Below are 18,127 nucleotides of genomic sequence, written 5' to 3' on the forward strand. Positions count from 1 at the left end.
AGAGAATCCTTGCTGCATGTGTTGTGTTGTTCTACTGCTGCATGTGGCTGTTTGTGAGCTACTTACATTGTCCAGTCATATTCAATACTGTAGTAGCAGGGAGCAGCCAGCCTGGCAGAATGCCAAATAAAGGGGCACATGAATTGGTATAATATTTAAGATAGGGTGTAGAAGAAGCAAAAAAATGAATTAATTCTTGTACTAATGGATTCGTGCTGTATTTTTCTTTTTTTAATTGATCGGCCTTTAATAATTTTTATTACTATTGACTGTTACCCAAATGGCCTACACATGTATTACCACTGACAGTTGGACCATCCCCCATGCAGGTCAAGAGTGCACACACATGTATTTTATGGTAAAATAATATTAAGGGACCATTGCCTGTGTATACCAGGGTCCCGAATTTGGGGTAGCAGTTTGCCTATGGGAATGGGGAAATTCCCAGAAATAAAACAGATGAAAAATAGAGTCAACATTTAAATCTTTATTTGGAAAAATAGATTAAGAAAAGTGAGAGGCATACAGAGAGCCATTGGATTGCGAATGTGGGCATGCTCACACAATAATTTTAACCCTAAACAATCTTAACACCTAACCCATAAAAAAATTACAATAAAAGAGCGCCAAATAAAAACATACAAGTCTGTCTGAAGAGCATGAAAGTTCTGGAGGATCCAGGAAGTAAGGAGAGTGAAGAAGTAAAGCATACAACACTTCTGCACCTGGAGCTCAGGCAGCAGTCAAAGGAGCGTAGAGAAAAAAGTGGGGCCAAGACTGAGACCAGCTTGAGATCTCTGGAGTTTTTCCTGTGATGAGGCACAGTGCTGAAGGTGGATGGTCCAAAACATACCTGAAGTGTTCTGAGGTTTTAGGGGGCAATATTTATACTGGTTAGTATTTAGATGGGAGACCCAAAGGAAAGTGAGCTAATGAACATACCCAGGGGAAATAATAGGCTTAAGATTATAAATAGAAAGTCTTACATTTATAAATCAAAATTATCAAACAAACAAACAAAAACATGCTTGCCAACTAGATCCTTCCAAGTATTAAGAGTGTGTTATCCTAGGCAGTCATGGAAATATTTGCCTGAATTTTTAAACCTTGGGAGTCCAAAGTAAGAAATAGCTATGGACGTAAATAAGAACATAAGAGAAGTCATGTTGGATCAGGCCACTGGCCCATCCAGTCCAACACTCTGTTTCACACAGTGGCCAAAAAAATTATACACACACATACACACTGTGGCTAATAGCCACTGATGGACCTCTGCTCCATATTTTTATCTAACCCCTTCTTGAAGCTGGCTATGCTTGTAGCCGCCACCACCTCCTGTAGCAGTGAATTTCACGTGTTAATCACCCTTTGGGTGAAGAAGTGCTTCCTTTTATCCGTTTTAACCTGACTGCTCAGCAATTTCATCGAATGCCCGCAAGTTCTTGTATTGTGAGAAAGGGAGAAAAGTACTTCTTTCTCTACTTTCTCCATCCCATGCATAATCTTGTAAACCTCTATCATGTCACCCCACAGTTGAGTTTCTCCAAGCTAAAGAGCCCCAAGCGTTTCAACCTTTCTTCATAGGGAAAGTGTTCCAACCCTTTAATCATTCTAGTTGCCCTTTTCTGGACTTTTTCCAATGCTATAATATCCTTTTTGAGGTGCGGTGACCAGAATTGCACACAGTATTGCAAATGAGACCGCACCATCGATTTATACAGGGGCATTATGATACTGGCTGATTTGTTTTCAATTCCCTTCCTAATAATTCCCAACATGGCATTGGCCTTTTTTATTGCAACCGCACACTGTCTTGACATTTTCAGTGAGTTATCTACCACGACCCCAAGATCTCTCTCTTGGTCAGTCTCTGCCAGTTCACACCCCATCAACTTGTATTTGTAGCTGGGATTTTTGGCCCCAATGTGCATTACTTTGCACTTGGCCACATTGAACCTCATCTGCCATGTTGACGCCCACTCACCCAGCCTCAACAGATCCCTTTGGAGTGCCTCACAATCCTCTCTGGTTCTCACCACCCTGAACAATTTAGTGTCATCTGCAAACTTAGCCACTTCACTGCTTACTCCCAACTCCAAATCATTTATGAACAAGTTAAAGAGCATGGGACCCAGTACTGAGCCCTGTGGCACCCCACTGCTTACCATCCTCCACTGCCCATTTATATTCACTCTCTGCTTCCTATTAATTAGCCAGTTTTTGATCCACAAGAGGACCTGTCCTTTTACTCCATGACTCTTGAGCTTACTAAGGAGCCTTTGATGAGGAACTTTATCAAAAGCTTTCTGGAAGTCAAGGTAAACAACATCTATTGGGTCTCCTTTGTCCACATGTTTGTTCACCCCCTCAAAGAACTGTAACAGGTTAGTGAGGCAAGATCTTCCCTTACAGAACCCATGCTGAGTCTTCCTCAATAACTCGTGTTCATCAATGTTCCTACTTATTCTGTCCTTGATAATGGTTTCTACCAACTTTCCCGGTATTGAAGTCAGACTGACTGGCCTGTAATTTCCCAGATCTCCTCTTGAACCCTTTTTAAAGATGGGGGTGACATTTGCTACCTTCCAGTCCTCAGGAATGGAGGTAGATTTCAGTGAAAGATTACATATTTTTGTCAGAAGATCCACAAGTTCAACTTTGAGTTCTTTCAGAACTCTTGGATGTATGCCATCCGGACCTGGTGACTTATTAGTTTTTAATTTGTCTATCAGTTGTAGGACCTCCTCTTTTGTCACCTCAATCTGACTCAGGTCTTTCAACACCCTTCCAAAATAAGTGGTTCTGGAGCAGGCAAACACTTTTCATCTTCCACAGTGAAGATGGAGGCAAAAAATGCATTCAGCTTCTCAGCCATTTCCCTATCCTCCTCCAGTAATCCTTTTACCCCTTGGTCATCCAAGGGCCCCACTGTCTCCCTGGCTGGTTTCCTGCTTCTAATATATTTGAAGAAATTTTTATTATTGGTCTTTATGTTTTTTGCAATATGCTCCTCATAGTCCCTTTTTGCCTGCCTGATCACAGTCTTGCATTTGATTTGCCACAGCCTGTGTTCTCTTTTATTAATCTCACTTGGACTAGCTTTCCACCGCTTAAAGGAGTCCTCCTTTCCTTTTACAGCTTCCATTACTTTGTTTGTTAACCATGCAGGCCTTTTCTTATACCTGTTTGTGCCTTTCCTAACTTGTGGTATATATTTTATCTGAGCTTCTAGGACCGTAGTTTTAAATAGCCTTCAAGCTTCCCCAAGGGTTTTGACTGCATTTACCTTTCCTTTCAGTTTCCTCTTCACATGCCTCCTCATCTCAGAGAATTTACCCCCTTTAAAGTTAAACGTGGTTGTGCTGGTCTTTTGGGGCAACTCTCTATTTATACAAATGGTGAAATCAATAATGTCATGGTCACTGCTTCCAAGCGGTGCGATCACTTTTACAACTCTCACCAAATCTTGGGCATTACTTAGGACCAAATCCAGGATCGCCCCACCCCTGGTAGGTTCTGTGACCATCTGCTGAATAGCACAGTCATTGAGAGCATCTAGAAACTCAATCTCTTTCTCTCGACCTGAACACATATTGACCCAATCAATCTGCGGGTAGTTAAAATAACCTATTACGACACAGTTTTCACGTTTAGCCTCTATCTTTAATCCTTCCATCATATTTTAATCGTCCTCTCTCTTTTGATTTGGTGGGCAATAACAAACTCCCATAGTTAAATTTCCTTTTGGGACCTCTATTTTGACCCAAAGCATTTCTAGAAGGGAATCTAATTCTTTGACCTCAGTCTTACTGGACTGTATACCCTCTCTGGCATACAGAGGCACCCCACCTCCAACCCTTCCCTCCCTATCCTTCCGATATAACATATCCAGGAATCACCATGTCCCACTGATTCTCCTTATTCCACCAAGTTTCTGAAATTCCCACAATGTCTGTTTTCCCCCAACACTAAACATTCCAACTCACCAATTTTACTTCAAACACTTCTAGCATTTGCATACAAACATCTATAATTTCCCAGGCAAGTTAGGACTGCAACCTTCCTCCTGCTGCCTTGAGACTTTGGCAGACACTCCATACTGTTTGTCACCATCTCAGTGGACAACTCTGATTCATTACCCAGTAGAAAAGTAACAGCTAACCCTTCATCTCTTTGAGATGAGTCCTCCCGAACCAGAGACATTTGATCTCCTGTCGGCTTTCCCCCAAGATTTAGTTTAAAAACTGCTCTGCCACCTTTTTTATTTTAAGCGCCAGCAGCCTGGTTCCATCTGGGGACAAGTGGAGACTGTCTCTTTTGTACAGCTCCCACTTGTTCCAGAAAGCATCCCAGTGCCTAACAAACTTAAGCCCTTCCTCCCTACACCATCATCTCATCCACACATTGAGACTTCTAATTTGTGCCTGTCTTTCCAGCCCTGCACGTGGAACAGGTAGCACTTCTGAGAAGGCTATCTTGGAGGTTCTGGCCTTAGGTCTCCTGGCTAGCAGCCTAAATTTTTCCTCCAGGACCTCACGGCTGCATTTCCCCACATCATTGGTGCCAACATACACCACGACCACTGGCTCCTCCCCTGCACTGTCTATCAGCCTATCTACTTCATGCGTAATGTCCGCTACCTTCGCACCAGGCAAGCACCATACGGTCAGTACGTGGTTTTGCCACCCAGCTGTCTACTTGCCTAAGGATCAAATCACCAACTACGAAGACCCCCCCTCTCTCCCTGCCCAGGGATGGTTCCTTGGCGCAAAAGGATTCCTGCTCACCAACTGAAGAAGAGGTCCCTTCTGAGGGCGCATTCCCCTTATCCTCAGCATGGTGCCCTGTTCCCTCTCGACCCTCATGCTCCCTGGCAGCAGCGGGGCTGCCACATTCAGAGCGGGGCTCATCTAATACGCCCCTGAGAGTCTTCCCTGAGTGCCTAATTGACTGTCTCTGCTTCTTCAGGTCAGTCACCTCGGCCTCAAGGGTACAAACTCATTCCCTGAGGACCAGGAGCTCCTTGCATCGAGCACACACCCAAGGCTTCTATCCTGTGCGCAGATAGTCATACATGTGACACTCAGTGCAAAACACTGGAAAGCCCCCACCCTCCTGCTGGCATTCTACCTTCATGATAGCTTTTAAAAATATATATACAGTCCCCTTTTAAATCCTGTTTGTTTATGTGGCTCCCCTTCTGGAGGGTCAACTTACCTTATTGGGAACCCAAGGAAAATATGGATCCGGATTCCTGGTCCTTACTCAGCCCCCAGGCCAAGAGCCCTTTAGTTCTCGCCCTTCGGCTCGCGCCTCTGGCAAGGCTCAGCTTAATAATGCAAAGAGGGTGGGGAACACAGCCATTCCTAATCAATCAGCAACAATCACCTTCACCTTCAGCCCACTGAAACCAAACAGACAGCAGTTCCCCAGCAACCACAAGCTCAGAATTTTCAGCAGTCACACAAACTCAGAAATTCTCAGCAACTTCCCCAGCTTATATCACTTATTCTCTGCTCTCTCTCAGAACTCTCTGAAATGAAATATGGGAGTTCCCCATGGGCATCTACATACTCTGGTATCATGACTGTTGTGATACACTAAAATATATAGGATTGTATTTTATCAGCACGATTGTAGAAAATCCCACTGATTGTGTTGCATTTTTCTCCCAATTTAGACCTCTCTTCAGCCTTTAGATCTGTACTACATAGTAATATTATTTGCAGTGGTTAGAATTGTCTCAAACACGAACCTTTTGGCACCATGTTCTATAACTGTGTCTGTCTTGGTATGTGTGACCTGTTTTTGTAAGTTAAATGGACTTTAATTGGCTCAGTCATCTTGTTTCTGCACCCTAGGATGCTGAAGAGAAGCAGGTTGCATCTGAGTTCACAGGCTGGATGCAGTGCAGGTGTGACCAAACAGATAATTTGGCAAGCTAGGGAGAGTCGTGATGGAGGCTGCTGATACATTATTGATGAGGCCTATAAATGTGCCTGTCTCATGCGAGTGAAATGCATTTTGCCAACCAATCACTTAATGTTTTGGGGCTCTTCAGTTAAGTTTCTGTTTCCCAGGTCCCCCCTTTGGGAGTTAGTTACTAGGATGATCACAGTGTTATATATCTGGACTCATACTATTCTTTTAGTCTTGGCAGTTTCTTTAGTTGAGGGTGTATATTTGGGGTCACTGTGTTTTGGGAGAGGTTGCCTTTTGACATATTTGGAATGCTATAGGCAGCAAACATGGGTATGTTTGGAGAGTTCTGCCTGTTATCTATAGTGGGTTTCTGTCGCTTGGTTCCATCAGAACAATTCAAACTGGGTATTTTAGCGAACCATTGAGAAAGCTTCCAATTTCTTGTTTTTAATTTTTTACTGTAACTATTTCAAAGCAACTACCAGCATTACAGCAAACAAATTATAAAGAGAAACCAAGTAACTAAGGTTAATACATAAAACAATAATGCAATATCATCAAAATCATTACAAGACTTCTAAAGCAATACTAGTAAAAAGACATTGATACATTAAAAAAACCTATCGAGCAGAATGTTATATTCTCATTTTTAGAGAATTTTAGAAACTCTTCTTTATTCTTTGACTGTCCCTAAAAGCTACAGCATTGTCCTGTGTTGTCCTGTGCCCTCATTTTCCTCTGGAAGCACTAACAGCCAGTCTGTTGCCTGAAAATGGAGCAGATATGGGGCAGGAAGATATGATGTGGAACTAATGTTGCTAATTCCCAGTGCTGCTGTGTCTGCTGCTCCCCTCTTCCCTCCTTTCACTAGCTGTAGCAAGCTTGATTTTACTTTTCTTCACAGTTGATGCCACAGGGGAAGGGACGAATGGCACAGAGGGCTCCCCCCCAAATTACCTGGGCTGCTTTGCAATTGTGGTAGGGGAGCAACTGTATTTGCAAATCAGGTAGCTAATGCAGTTGAAGCAGATGGAGTGCTCTGGCAGTTGCATTTGCGTCAACTGCATTACCTTCCTGAAGCCTAGAAAGAAAAGTGCCAAGCTTCAGTGAAGGCTAGTGCAGTTATCCCACTGGGAAACGTGCTATGCCCTTATTTATTTTAGGGCCAACCTGCCTAGCAAATGAGCAAAGAAAATGGGTATATTGTATTGTGATAGCAAGTGTTTATATATTAAGTGACTATTTATTTTAGGACGAAGTTTGAGTCCTTTAAGGTATTGGATGAAGTGTGCATGTATATGGAAGCTTACATCCAGTATCCACTTGGTTGATCTTAAAGGTGCCACTGGACTCAATTTGTTCTGTTGCTTCAGACCAACATGGCTACCCCACCTGAATGTTTATTTTAAATCACCTCTACCAATACATCAAGGGATCTGGCAGGCTGCTTCATCATACAGAAGATGAAATTTCTTGCTTTCTCTATGTTTTGGAAATTCTGTTAGGTTTATCTAGTTTAAAACCTTATTGATATCTTGGGGTCCAAAATGTAAGGTTTCCTCAAGTGACTGTTGCAGTTGCTGACTTATTTACACATTTGTGGATATGGAAATGTGCGTGTGTTTATTTAAAACATTTATATCCTATCTCCTTGGAGTGAAAAAACAATACATAAATCAAACAATACATAGTAATAAATAAATAAATCAAGTTGTCAGGGCATAAATAATAACAGTCTAATCAACAATATTAAAATGAGAATGACCATGCAAGCTATTCCTCCTGGCTGCCTATATGCATCCCACCACTGGTCTTTTATGTATATACTCAGGGAAAAAAGATAAGGACACTTGTGCTACTTGCTATCCTCCTGTTGCCAAATGCATCCAGTTTTGAGCACCATTGTGGAACAATTTGTATAAAGTTATAATGCAAACGTAATCAGGCTTGGTGATGATGGATGGAGGCTTCATGTGACAAAGCTATAAGTAACCCCCAAAAGACAAATTTTAAAATTCTCTTTTAAAAGCTGTCTTTTGTAGGAATGTCTGAACACTCAATATTTTTCATTTAAACATCTTGGGATAGTTTGTGATGAGGATATGAGGGAGCTGAGTTACATCTGTGTTGTGTTGGGTCTAAAAGTGTCCCTTGGCATTTGGGAATGGGAGGAAGCGTTCTCTCTCAGAATATATATAGCTGGACAAAGTAAAACCTTGGAATGGATCTGCTGGGTGGAGTCTTGATGCAGAGCTTTATGGATAAGCATACAGGAGGTGCTTATGCTTCAGATGAACTTCAGCCAGTGGTTGCCCACATAGTATTTGCTCTTTGGCTTGTATGGGGTGTGTCCACAGGAGATGACTGAACCACTGCTGGCTCTCTTGGCTCCCTTGAGCAAAGCTGCTTTCAGAAAGATTGGTACAAACTAAAAAAAGTTAAAAAAAAATAAGCTGCCCTAAGGCTGAGTGGCTTTGGTGTCAAAAGCAAACCTTGTCTGTTAGGAGACAACACTGTAAATGCCTGGAACAGAACTTCAGTCATATTAATTGCTACTTTGACACCAGAGGTGTTACCTATTCTACCCTTCCTTCGCTGTATATTTTAAGCACTGTAACTGATTCAAAAACTATCGACTGTGATAGTAACAAACCTTTTGACCCATTTCACCTGCTGCTCTTTAACTTCATGGATAAACACGTTGTTTGGTTCTAGTGAGAAAGTCCAAATACCTCTCATAACCAGTCCACTGCTCAAAAGTCCTGGACATGCACACTGAAAGGAAGCCTGATAGCTGTAGCTATGCGCTCAAGTTGTGGTCTTCACTTCTTCTTTGTTTTCTGTGTTTACCTTGAGATTTTCTGCATGACTAAAGCTACTGAGGGTCTAACCTGATGTGTACTTTACTTGTTTTCAGTTAAAAGTTACCTGTAAGTATTGTGTACATCTGGTTAGATCCTCTTTCTCTGTTGCCTTTCCAAGATAACATCTTCCCCATACAATAGATGGTCTCCCCCTCCCTCTCCATGCTTTGGTCACCAGGGGCCAAGCCCAGGCAGGCAGCAACACCCTTTCTCTGAACCTCTACCCATTCTTGCTTGATTGTTCATGCATGCCTTTTCCTTCCAGAATAGGAAGTGGCAACTGTTAGCATCCCTAACACTGGAGCTATTGTCACTTACGTTGATTGGTTGCAGGCCTCATAGAGCCCTCCTGAGGGGAATGGGGAAGGACGAGGGGGAGAGGGGTTTCAGCAAATCAGAAGCATTGTTAAGTACAGATAATAATTCTCAGCCAGTGGGTGGCACCATCACAAAAGCAGCTTTGTTGAACAGGTGGCACAGAAAAAACAGGTCTAACTGGACGTGCATGATATTTAGAAACAACATAATTTGAACATGTGGAAAATGACATGTTTAGTTAGGCCCTCACTGTAACAGACTAGTGGAATATGTCTCCAGTTCTATGGTGCATTTGAAAATCTTGGCAGTGGATAGTTGGGAAGAAGTGAAGAAGCAACAAGAGTTCAGGGAGCTGAGGCAAGGATGATTCAGAAGAGGTCATACTTAATGGGAGGGCCTGCAAAACTGCCCTCTTCCAGCTAGCTTTTTAAGACGGAACTCTTGATAATATCAATAACACCGAGCCATCTTACACATAATTTGATTGTACTATAATGTCATACTGTTTTATTGGTTTTACTGCTTAAATTATTAATTATATTATATATTGTTTTATTTGTATTATGGTTTACCATGTCTTGTTAGCCACCCTGAGCCTGCCTAGGCGGGGAGGGCGGGGTATAAATAAAAGTTTATTATTATTTATTATTATTATACTTAAGAAATGGATCTTGAAGAAGGATTTAAAAGAGATTATGGAAGTGGCTTGATAGGGAGGGAAATGCTGTTCTAGGCAGCAAGGCCAGAAGGGTTGGAAACTGTGAACATGGTAGGAGGATAGTTGGTAAGCTTGTGCTGAACACATCAAATGAGAAGCAGAGATGAGCAGCTTATGTAATGAGGAGTCCTGGTGGAGAGCTTTGAAAATAAGGACTAAAAGTTTGTTTGTCCATGTATGATTCAGTGTAAATTTGTTAAGGGTGTGTATATCCAAGGGGGAATGATCCCTTCTGAAAAGGCATTCCGAAGTGACTGGAAAGTAAGAGGTATGGAAGGGCGAAAGGCTAGCAGGGATGGTGTGGTTGTAGTAAATGAGTACAGAGGCCTTAAATAAATGAGCCAGGCCAATGCTTGTTTGTTTGTTCCTCTTCTAACACCTCTTAATTCTTCCTTGGCCCTGAAGGATTCTTACAGAAAGCAAGTAGTCATTGATGGAGAGACCTGTTTGCTGGACATCTTGGACACAGCAGGCCAAGAGGAGTACAGTGCCATGCGAGACCAGTACATGCGAACAGGAGAAGGCTTTCTTTGTGTTTTTGCCATTAATAACACCAAGTCCTTTGAAGACATTCATCAGTACAGGTCAGTAATACCACTAAGTGGGGGAGGGGACGACATTATCGTAACCCTTTCTAGAGGGAAATCTGGAGGAAGGGATTGTGCTGCTGTCCATTTTAAGATTTATCTGTGCTGCAACTTGTTGCCCCCCCCCCCAAACACTCAGAGTGCTTCAAACACCCTTTCCCTGAAGGCCACCTTAAGCTGACTGCTAGTATCAATGATTCTAATTAAATTCCAATCAAGGGAATTGCTGAACCCCAATGTTTATGGTAAGTGAAAGGAGAAGCAAGTACTTCTGTTTCCTCCCTGTTTCTCTAAATAATGGAGCTGTATTTTTAGTGAAATAGAGATCTTTTGGCACCAGCTGTGTTGCCCTTTTCTGTGCTTTCCCCAGTGCTATAATATCTTTTTTGAGGTGCAATGAACGGAACTTTACACAGTATTCCAAATAAGGCTGCACCATCGATTTATACAGGGGCATTATTATACTGGCTGATTTGTTTCAGTCCTCTCCCTAATAATCCTCAGCACAGCATATGCCTTTTTTTTATTGCAGTAGCATACTGGGTTGACATTTTCAATTACCACCAGTTCAGACTCCATCAGTGTATATTAATAGTTGGGATTGTTGTACTTACCCACGTTGAACCTCATTTGCCATGTTGACACCACTCGCCTAGCCTCAATAGATCCTTCTGGAGTGCCTCAGAGTCTTTCCTGGTTCTCACTGCCCTGAATGACTTAGTGTCATCCACAGATTTAGCCTCTTCATTGTTTACTTTCAACTTCAAATCATTAATGAACCTAGTACCAAGCCCTATGGTACCCCACTGCTCACCACTGTCCACTGTGAAAGCTGCCCATTTATCCTCACTCTGTTTCCTATTAATCAGCCAGTTTTAAAGCCACAAGATAACTTGTCCCCTTATCCCATGACTGCTGAGTTTACTTAGGAGGCTTTCTTGAGAAACTTTACCAAAAGCTTTCTGGAAGTCTAGATAAACAATATTTAGAGAGCCAGTTTGGTGTAGTGGTTAAGTGTGCGGACTCTTATCTAAGAGAACCGGGTTTGATTCCCCACTCCTCCATTGCACCTGCTGGAATGGCCTTGGGTCAGCCATAGTTCTGGCAGAAGTTGTCCTTGAAAGGGCAGCTGCTGTGAGAACTCTCTCAGCCCCACCCACCTCACAGGGTGTCTGTTGTCGGGGAGGGAGATAAAGGAGATTGTGAGCCGCTCTGAGACTCTGAGATTCAGAGTGGAGGGCGGGATATAAATCCAATATCATCATTATCTTTACTGGGTCAGAGTAGGCAGGGTTACATTAGCTACCTTCTAGTCCTCTGAAATGGAGGCAGATTTTAGTGATTGCATATTTTTGTCAAGAGATCCACAAGTTCACATTTGAGTTCTTTTCTCTTTAGCATTTCCTGTTTCATTTTATTCAGAGCTTTTGGAATCAAAGGATTGGGGTAAAAGCCCATGAGGAAATCAGAGCCTTTGGGATTGGAATTCTTATATTTAGAAAACATTGATCCATATATAATTTATTCCTGTGACTCTGAATAACTGTTCTGTAAAACATATAATGTTGAGGAAGAGGCATCGAAACTGCTCATATAACCAGAGGACGTGTCTGTTTGCTTTATTGTTCAGTCGTCATATGTATTATATAAGTGACTTGACCTGTTGAATGAAAGGTGCCTTTGAGACCATTTGACTATTAAAGAAAATTCAAGCCGTGGGAGCGACAGAGCATTGCATCATTGGAGTTCCAATGCGGTGAAAGTGAATAGGGACTGGCACTTTCTGTAGGAGGAAGAAGACACATTTATATAAGATTATGACTGATTATTCTTATGTGTTCTTGTTACATAAAGTTTAGAAGCATACAAAAATTTGTATAAAAATTGCATACTATAGAGAAATACTTCTATTTTTTCAGCAGTGTGCTTTGGTTTGTTCTTCAGGACATGATGGCTGATTCCTTTTGTAGCTTCCTGGCTTTGATGCCTCTCTGATGATTCAAATACACCTTGGCTGTAATGTTGACTGTCCTTATACATATATTCTATTGAGACAATCTTGGAAGTGAAGAAGTGCCAGATGAATTGCACAGAGTTCCAAAAGATTGAGGCTGAGGGATCAGTTCCCCAAGTTTTGATGGAACGAGGTCCTCTGCATGTGACCCAGTGAGTAATGGGTTTACCAACCCATCAGGCTGGAATCTATTGTGATCTGAAGGTCTGTGGTCATTTGAACAGGTTTGCCTACAAACATTTTTGTCCACCAAAGAGGTCCTTTCTAAGATGCTAACTCTAATGTACTTTTAAAGGGCTATGAGCCTCTGATATGGCAACAAATGTAACCCAGAGAGTGCCCAGGCTCAAGGGACTGCCTCCATGGCTGTAATCATGTAACTTAGCAGACACACTAAGATCATCCATTGATTTTGCAGAGCAAACTTGTTTCACAGTCAGAACAATTAGCTCTGTCTACTGGAAGATACTTTTTGACCTGGATTGAATCTATCACTGCTCCAAATGTGTGCTGACGTGGGCAGGTGTAAGTGGCTCTTCCGGAAGTTATTAGAAAGCTGTAATTGGAGAGGCACTGGATAGTGTCCTAAATGTCCCTGTGTCATGATCCTAGGCCTCGTGAGGCCTGCAGGCTCCGGAGAAGCCTGTGTAGGAATAGCTACAAGGCCTACATCTCCCAAGATCCCTTCTGTCACTCTGATTGGGTGAAAGCAGTTTTGGAGGAAAAACTTGCCCAGAGGGGTGGGACCTGGGAGGAAAGCGCCAAGCTACAGACAGGGGTGCTCCCTCTGGAAAAGTCACAGACAGAGAGGTGGCTCTCTCTGGAGGGAAGGCAGCTAGAGGGTTCCCTCACAAAGGAAGGGTGAGACCATTTGGAATTATAGAAAGGGAACATCTAGTTAGATGCGTCAGGGCTTTTTATTTCTTTTTACCAAGCTTTACTATTCTCTATATTCACTGTGCACTAAATGTTTTACTACCCACTTGTTGTTCTAGAGCACTTATAATAAATTTCTTGTTATTATACTTCCTGGGTCCTCATGTGTCTTTGGTCATGGTTAAAAGGTACTTGTTGATAAGGAAGATACAGGGGTTGGTGGGTGCTCTGGGCCCTCCCAGTTAGATCCTTACCAGAGTGGTGGCAACCAGTAGAAGGCCCTCCTTGGTCCCCTGCTATGTGACACCCCGAGTACCTGATCTTGGGAAGGTGACTTTATAAGGCGGTTGTCAAGGTATGGATGTGTATGGATTCCTTTGAGACGCAGGTTTGCACCAAGTGAGATGATCATTTTCATTTATTTATAAGAGCCAGCTTGGTAAGTGTGCAGACTCTTATCTGGGAGAACCGGGTTTGATTCCCCACTCTTCACATGCACTTGCTGATGTGACCTTGAGTCAGTCACAAGTTCTCACAGGGCTGTTCTGCTCAAGAGCAATCCTGCGAGAGCTCTCTCAGCTCCATCTACCTCACAGGGTGTCTGTTGAGGGGAAGGGAAAGGAGATTGTAAGCCACTCTGAGACTCCTTTGGGTAGTGAAGGGTGGGGTATAAATCCATCCTCCTCCTCTTTCTCTTCCACTTTTAACCTCCTCTCCCCTCCCCTCAAGTGGGTTCAGGGTGGATAATAACAATTGATACTAAAACAATAAAAAAACTCCCATTATGCAATAATTTAACAACTCAAAGGTTAAAAATTAAAATATCAAGATGGCAAACATACAATTGTTATCCTATAAGCAGCCCCACAGCTGGATTAATAAACAGATCAGATGAGATCATTTCTGTATGATAGTGATGGTCCTGTGGACAAAGAGGTCTGACAGAACAGCTCCATTTTACAGGCCCTGTGGTGTGCTGATGTCAACCCAAATTGCATGGCTCAAAACTGGAAGTGTTTTTACTGAAGGTGAATCTTAGATACTTTCTATCCCAAGGAGTTATGGGCACGTGAAGATATGCCTTGGTCAAATCAGTGGAGGCCATGAAGTCCTCTGGCTGCAGGGCTTCTACAGTGGTCTTCAAGGTCTCCATCTTGAACTTTTTGTACCTCACAAACCTGTTCAGGAATATGAGGTTGAGGATAGCTCTCCAGTCTCTGTTCTCTTTTTGGGAACTATGAAAAAACAGATAGATGTCTAAGAACTTTTGTGACAATGGCACAGGTTCAGTGGTGGTGATCTCCAGCAGATATCTGATGGCATCCTGCATACACTGTCTCTTGATGGGGCAGTGAGGAACTGGTGAGATTAGGAATCCAATGAGGTAGTGCGGCAAATTCTATTGAATAGCCATAGATTATTGTTTCTTTTACCCATTCATTGGTGGCTGATAAATTCCAGGCTTTATGACATTTTTGAAGCCTTCCGCCCCACTGGAGGTAGCAGGTATCATTTTTGTTGTTACCACTGTTTTCCTCCCTTACTGGAGGGGTGCTTGGGCCGAATTGTTGTATTGACTTGTGACTCTGAAGTTAGGCTTGAATTTAATACACAACTACCACTTGGAGGCTGATCTAAATTGTGGAAATGTTCTGTAGAAAGAAAAGGACTGTGAACCATAACTTTCCTGCTGCCTGTGCTCCCTTTTATAGGTGAATGGCATGAACTTCTTGTCCTTGGTCTCAATTAAGATGTCCTCCAGGCTGTCCCCAAATAGCTTATCACCCAGAAAAGGCCAAGATGCCACATGAGACTTTAAAAAGGGAGTTCACATTTTAGGATATGAGACAGAGATGTTTTCTGGCTACCACTGTGAAAGCCACGGCCCTTGCTAAGAACTTGATCATGTTCCGACTAGCACTGGACATGAAAGCTGTTGTCCTTTCCAATTTGTGTATGCAACTTTACAGGTGCTGATTTAAATCTGGGAATTCTTAGGACAATTTTAGAAGCCACATGTATGAAGCTGTTGCCATCAGAGAAGTGACAGCAGAAGCTTTAATGGAGAAAGTCATAGCCTCATGGGCTCTGCAGAGAGCTGAGTAACTTTTTCAGTCATTAGGATCTTAAAGGGTGCCCTCTTCCTGCTTTGGAAGAACCACCCCTGATGCTAAGCTAGCCTCAGGAGCATCTACCACTGGAACTTTTCAGTAAGTTGGTTGCCTTGGGAGGAAAAGAGTCATTCTTTTAGCCTGTCCAGAATGTAAATGATTATTGGTAGGATCCGAGTAGGGGTGTGCCAAAAAATAAAAGTTATTTTTTTCTTATTCTATTTTTTATCGTACCTGAAAAAATATAGATATTCCTGAATATTCTTGAATCTCAGTATGGGTGGTGGTGGCACACCTTGGCAAGTGAACTCAGAAGACATTTAAAGAGACTGTGGTCTTTTAAAAAAGCCTTCAAGCCAAGCCCGAATAATATCAGCTTTTATTTGGGCATGGCTGTCTTGGTAGATTCTCTAATCTGATATGGCTGAATGAATACCTGAAAAATACTGATAATACTTTTTGGGTATTTATTTGGCCTGGTATATACTGAGCACACTCCCTAGATCTGACCATTCATCTTTTATTTCAGTTTTTAAAAAGGAAAGGAAAGGGGAATGTTGAACCCATCATTCTAATCCTAGATAATACCTTAGGGGCTCCTTTATTATCATCACCATCCTCCTCCTCCTCCTTCTTGGGGATTGCTACCTTTGGGGCAGAAAGCTGTAGGATTTTTAATGTTTTCTTTAGGAGAGGAGGGAGCTCCTCGTGAGAGAAAAGGCAATGAGTTGGCTTGCTCTGTGTTCCTCTTTATTTAAATCTGCATCGGAATCCTCAGAGCCTAAGGGGAAATCCCTGTCTTCAGATCTGTAGTCAGAAAAATGTGAATAATTTCTCCTAAAGGAGAGAGGGTGCTTTTAGAAGGCTCTGGCCTTTTTCTCTGTCTAGAAACCCTGAAGTACCTATATATATTTTTGAAGGTGTTTGGTCACAGAAGGAGGCATGAGGGGGGTAAGAAGCCTTGCTTCATCTTCTCCAGGAGGGTAAAGAAGCTCCCCCCACAACTGATTGGAGACAAGTTGTTCTAGCCAGTCCTGACTTCCATGGTGGAAGTGAGCCTTCAACTCTTTGATGACCATGGAAGGCTGCACTGAGCTGTCCTGGTAGATCAGTAGAGGGTGCAGTTTTGGCACCAAAAATTAAGCCTGCTTCACTATCTAAGCCAGGCATTTCATGGTCAGTGGGCTCTCTCCAGGAGCTCTGCTGTGGTGGGACAGTTGGTTGAGTGGATTTGCAGGAATTTCCTACTCTGTTGCCTTGGGATCACCTCCCCCAACTCTCCTGCAGAGGAGGTCCCATGGTTGGAGACCTCAGCTGCAGACACTGCCATGACTGAAGAAGTGGGCAAAGGCAAACAGCCTCAGGAAGACAAGGCCAGAAGAACAAAGGTTGTTTGTTGTTAAAGGAAAAGGTATTCAGAAAGGCACACATGTGGAAAGGAAAGAACAAAGTGCAACCAAAGGAGCTCCTTAATGGAAAATTTCAGGAACTCTCTAAATCCACTGCTGTCTCAGGTGGAGGCAGGAAAAAGACTGAGAGGTGGGCTTCTCCTCCCTCCAGAATCAGAAAGTGGAATCAATTTCCTGCCTCCAGGGATTCTGGGAAGAGGAATTCAAGTGTACCAGAGTTGAAGAGGAACTCAAGTGTACGTGGCTGAAAATGGTGGATGATAAGCTATTATTAATTGGTATGGCACCCTACAATATAGGCCTGGGGAAAGCATGATTCTCTTATCTTGACTAGGAAACATGTCTTGGAGATCACAGTACCTTAGTGAGAGGCTGCCATGTTTGTTTTTCTTTGTTTTATGGCAACCTCCCCCCCCTCATATGCTACCCTCTTGTTTCTATTATCTCTCAGTTCCATGGTTTTGTTTGCTAGGCTGAACATCATTCCTTCCATGGTGTTACAGGGCAGATTTGCTGGTATATTCTGACAGAATTTGCCCTTGTGACCTGCAAATGATTAAAGCGAATTTATGATATATGCAAATGATACATAGAACTCAGGCACACAATGCCCTGACAGACAAGGTCCTTTACTTTCAGGGTATATTACTGATGATAAAATTGTCATCATTGCCTTTGTAGCATCTTTTATTTGCTTCTGCTGGCCTTCTGAAAACTTGCTTATGTACATTGCCCCTTGCTTTAAAAGAGGCTATCGCTTGGACAGCTGCACAGTGCAGTTTAGAATTCTAATGGCCGTGAAATCTGGAGAGTGCCTTCTTCTACTTTGAGAAGCCATTTTGAAATAATACAAAAAGTTTTGAAATACAACAAAACAAACCTACCTAAAAATAAAGAAGAATCTTGGGCACAGTCTGAATATTCTGGCTTGTACATATTATGTTTCATTTAGGTCCTTGGCAAATATGTATAAATGTCTGCTAGGACAGCTTCTAACTTTTTGTAGTAGTGTTTCAAATATGCCGAAAGTGTTTTATAGCTTTTTATTCAAGCCATCACTCTGCAAAATAAATAAATAAATAATACTATTATGCTTGAAACCAGTTAATATTAGCTATAGCTGTCTGGGTGGTAAACAATTGTCAATACATACCTACTTGACCAACTCTTAGAATGTATACATTTTAAAAAGAATGCTTAATAGGCTTGCTGGGGCCATTAATTTACTTTAAAAAAGGAGTCAGTTCATCATCCACTTCAGCAAATGTAAAAAATCACAGGCTTGAAGAAGACACAAAATATCTATCT

At 42.3% G+C, this 18,127-nt stretch overlaps 1 protein-coding gene across 1 annotated transcript in view; it reads left to right on the top strand.

Annotated features, from left to right (window-relative positions):
* The window catches only part of HRAS (HRas proto-oncogene, GTPase), an 86,206-nt gene that overhangs the window by 39,094 nt on the left and 28,985 nt on the right, over positions 1-18,127 (top strand). The window contains exon 3 of the mRNA XM_060261927.1: positions 10,228-10,406. Within this exon, the coding sequence (XP_060117910.1) occupies positions 10,228-10,406 (179 nt within the window). The remainder of the gene's footprint in view (positions 1-10,227; positions 10,407-18,127) is intronic.

This window comes from Heteronotia binoei, chromosome 21 (genome assembly GCF_032191835.1).
Source record: "Heteronotia binoei isolate CCM8104 ecotype False Entrance Well chromosome 21, APGP_CSIRO_Hbin_v1, whole genome shotgun sequence".
Taxonomy (NCBI): Eukaryota; Metazoa; Chordata; class Lepidosauria; order Squamata; family Gekkonidae; genus Heteronotia; species Heteronotia binoei.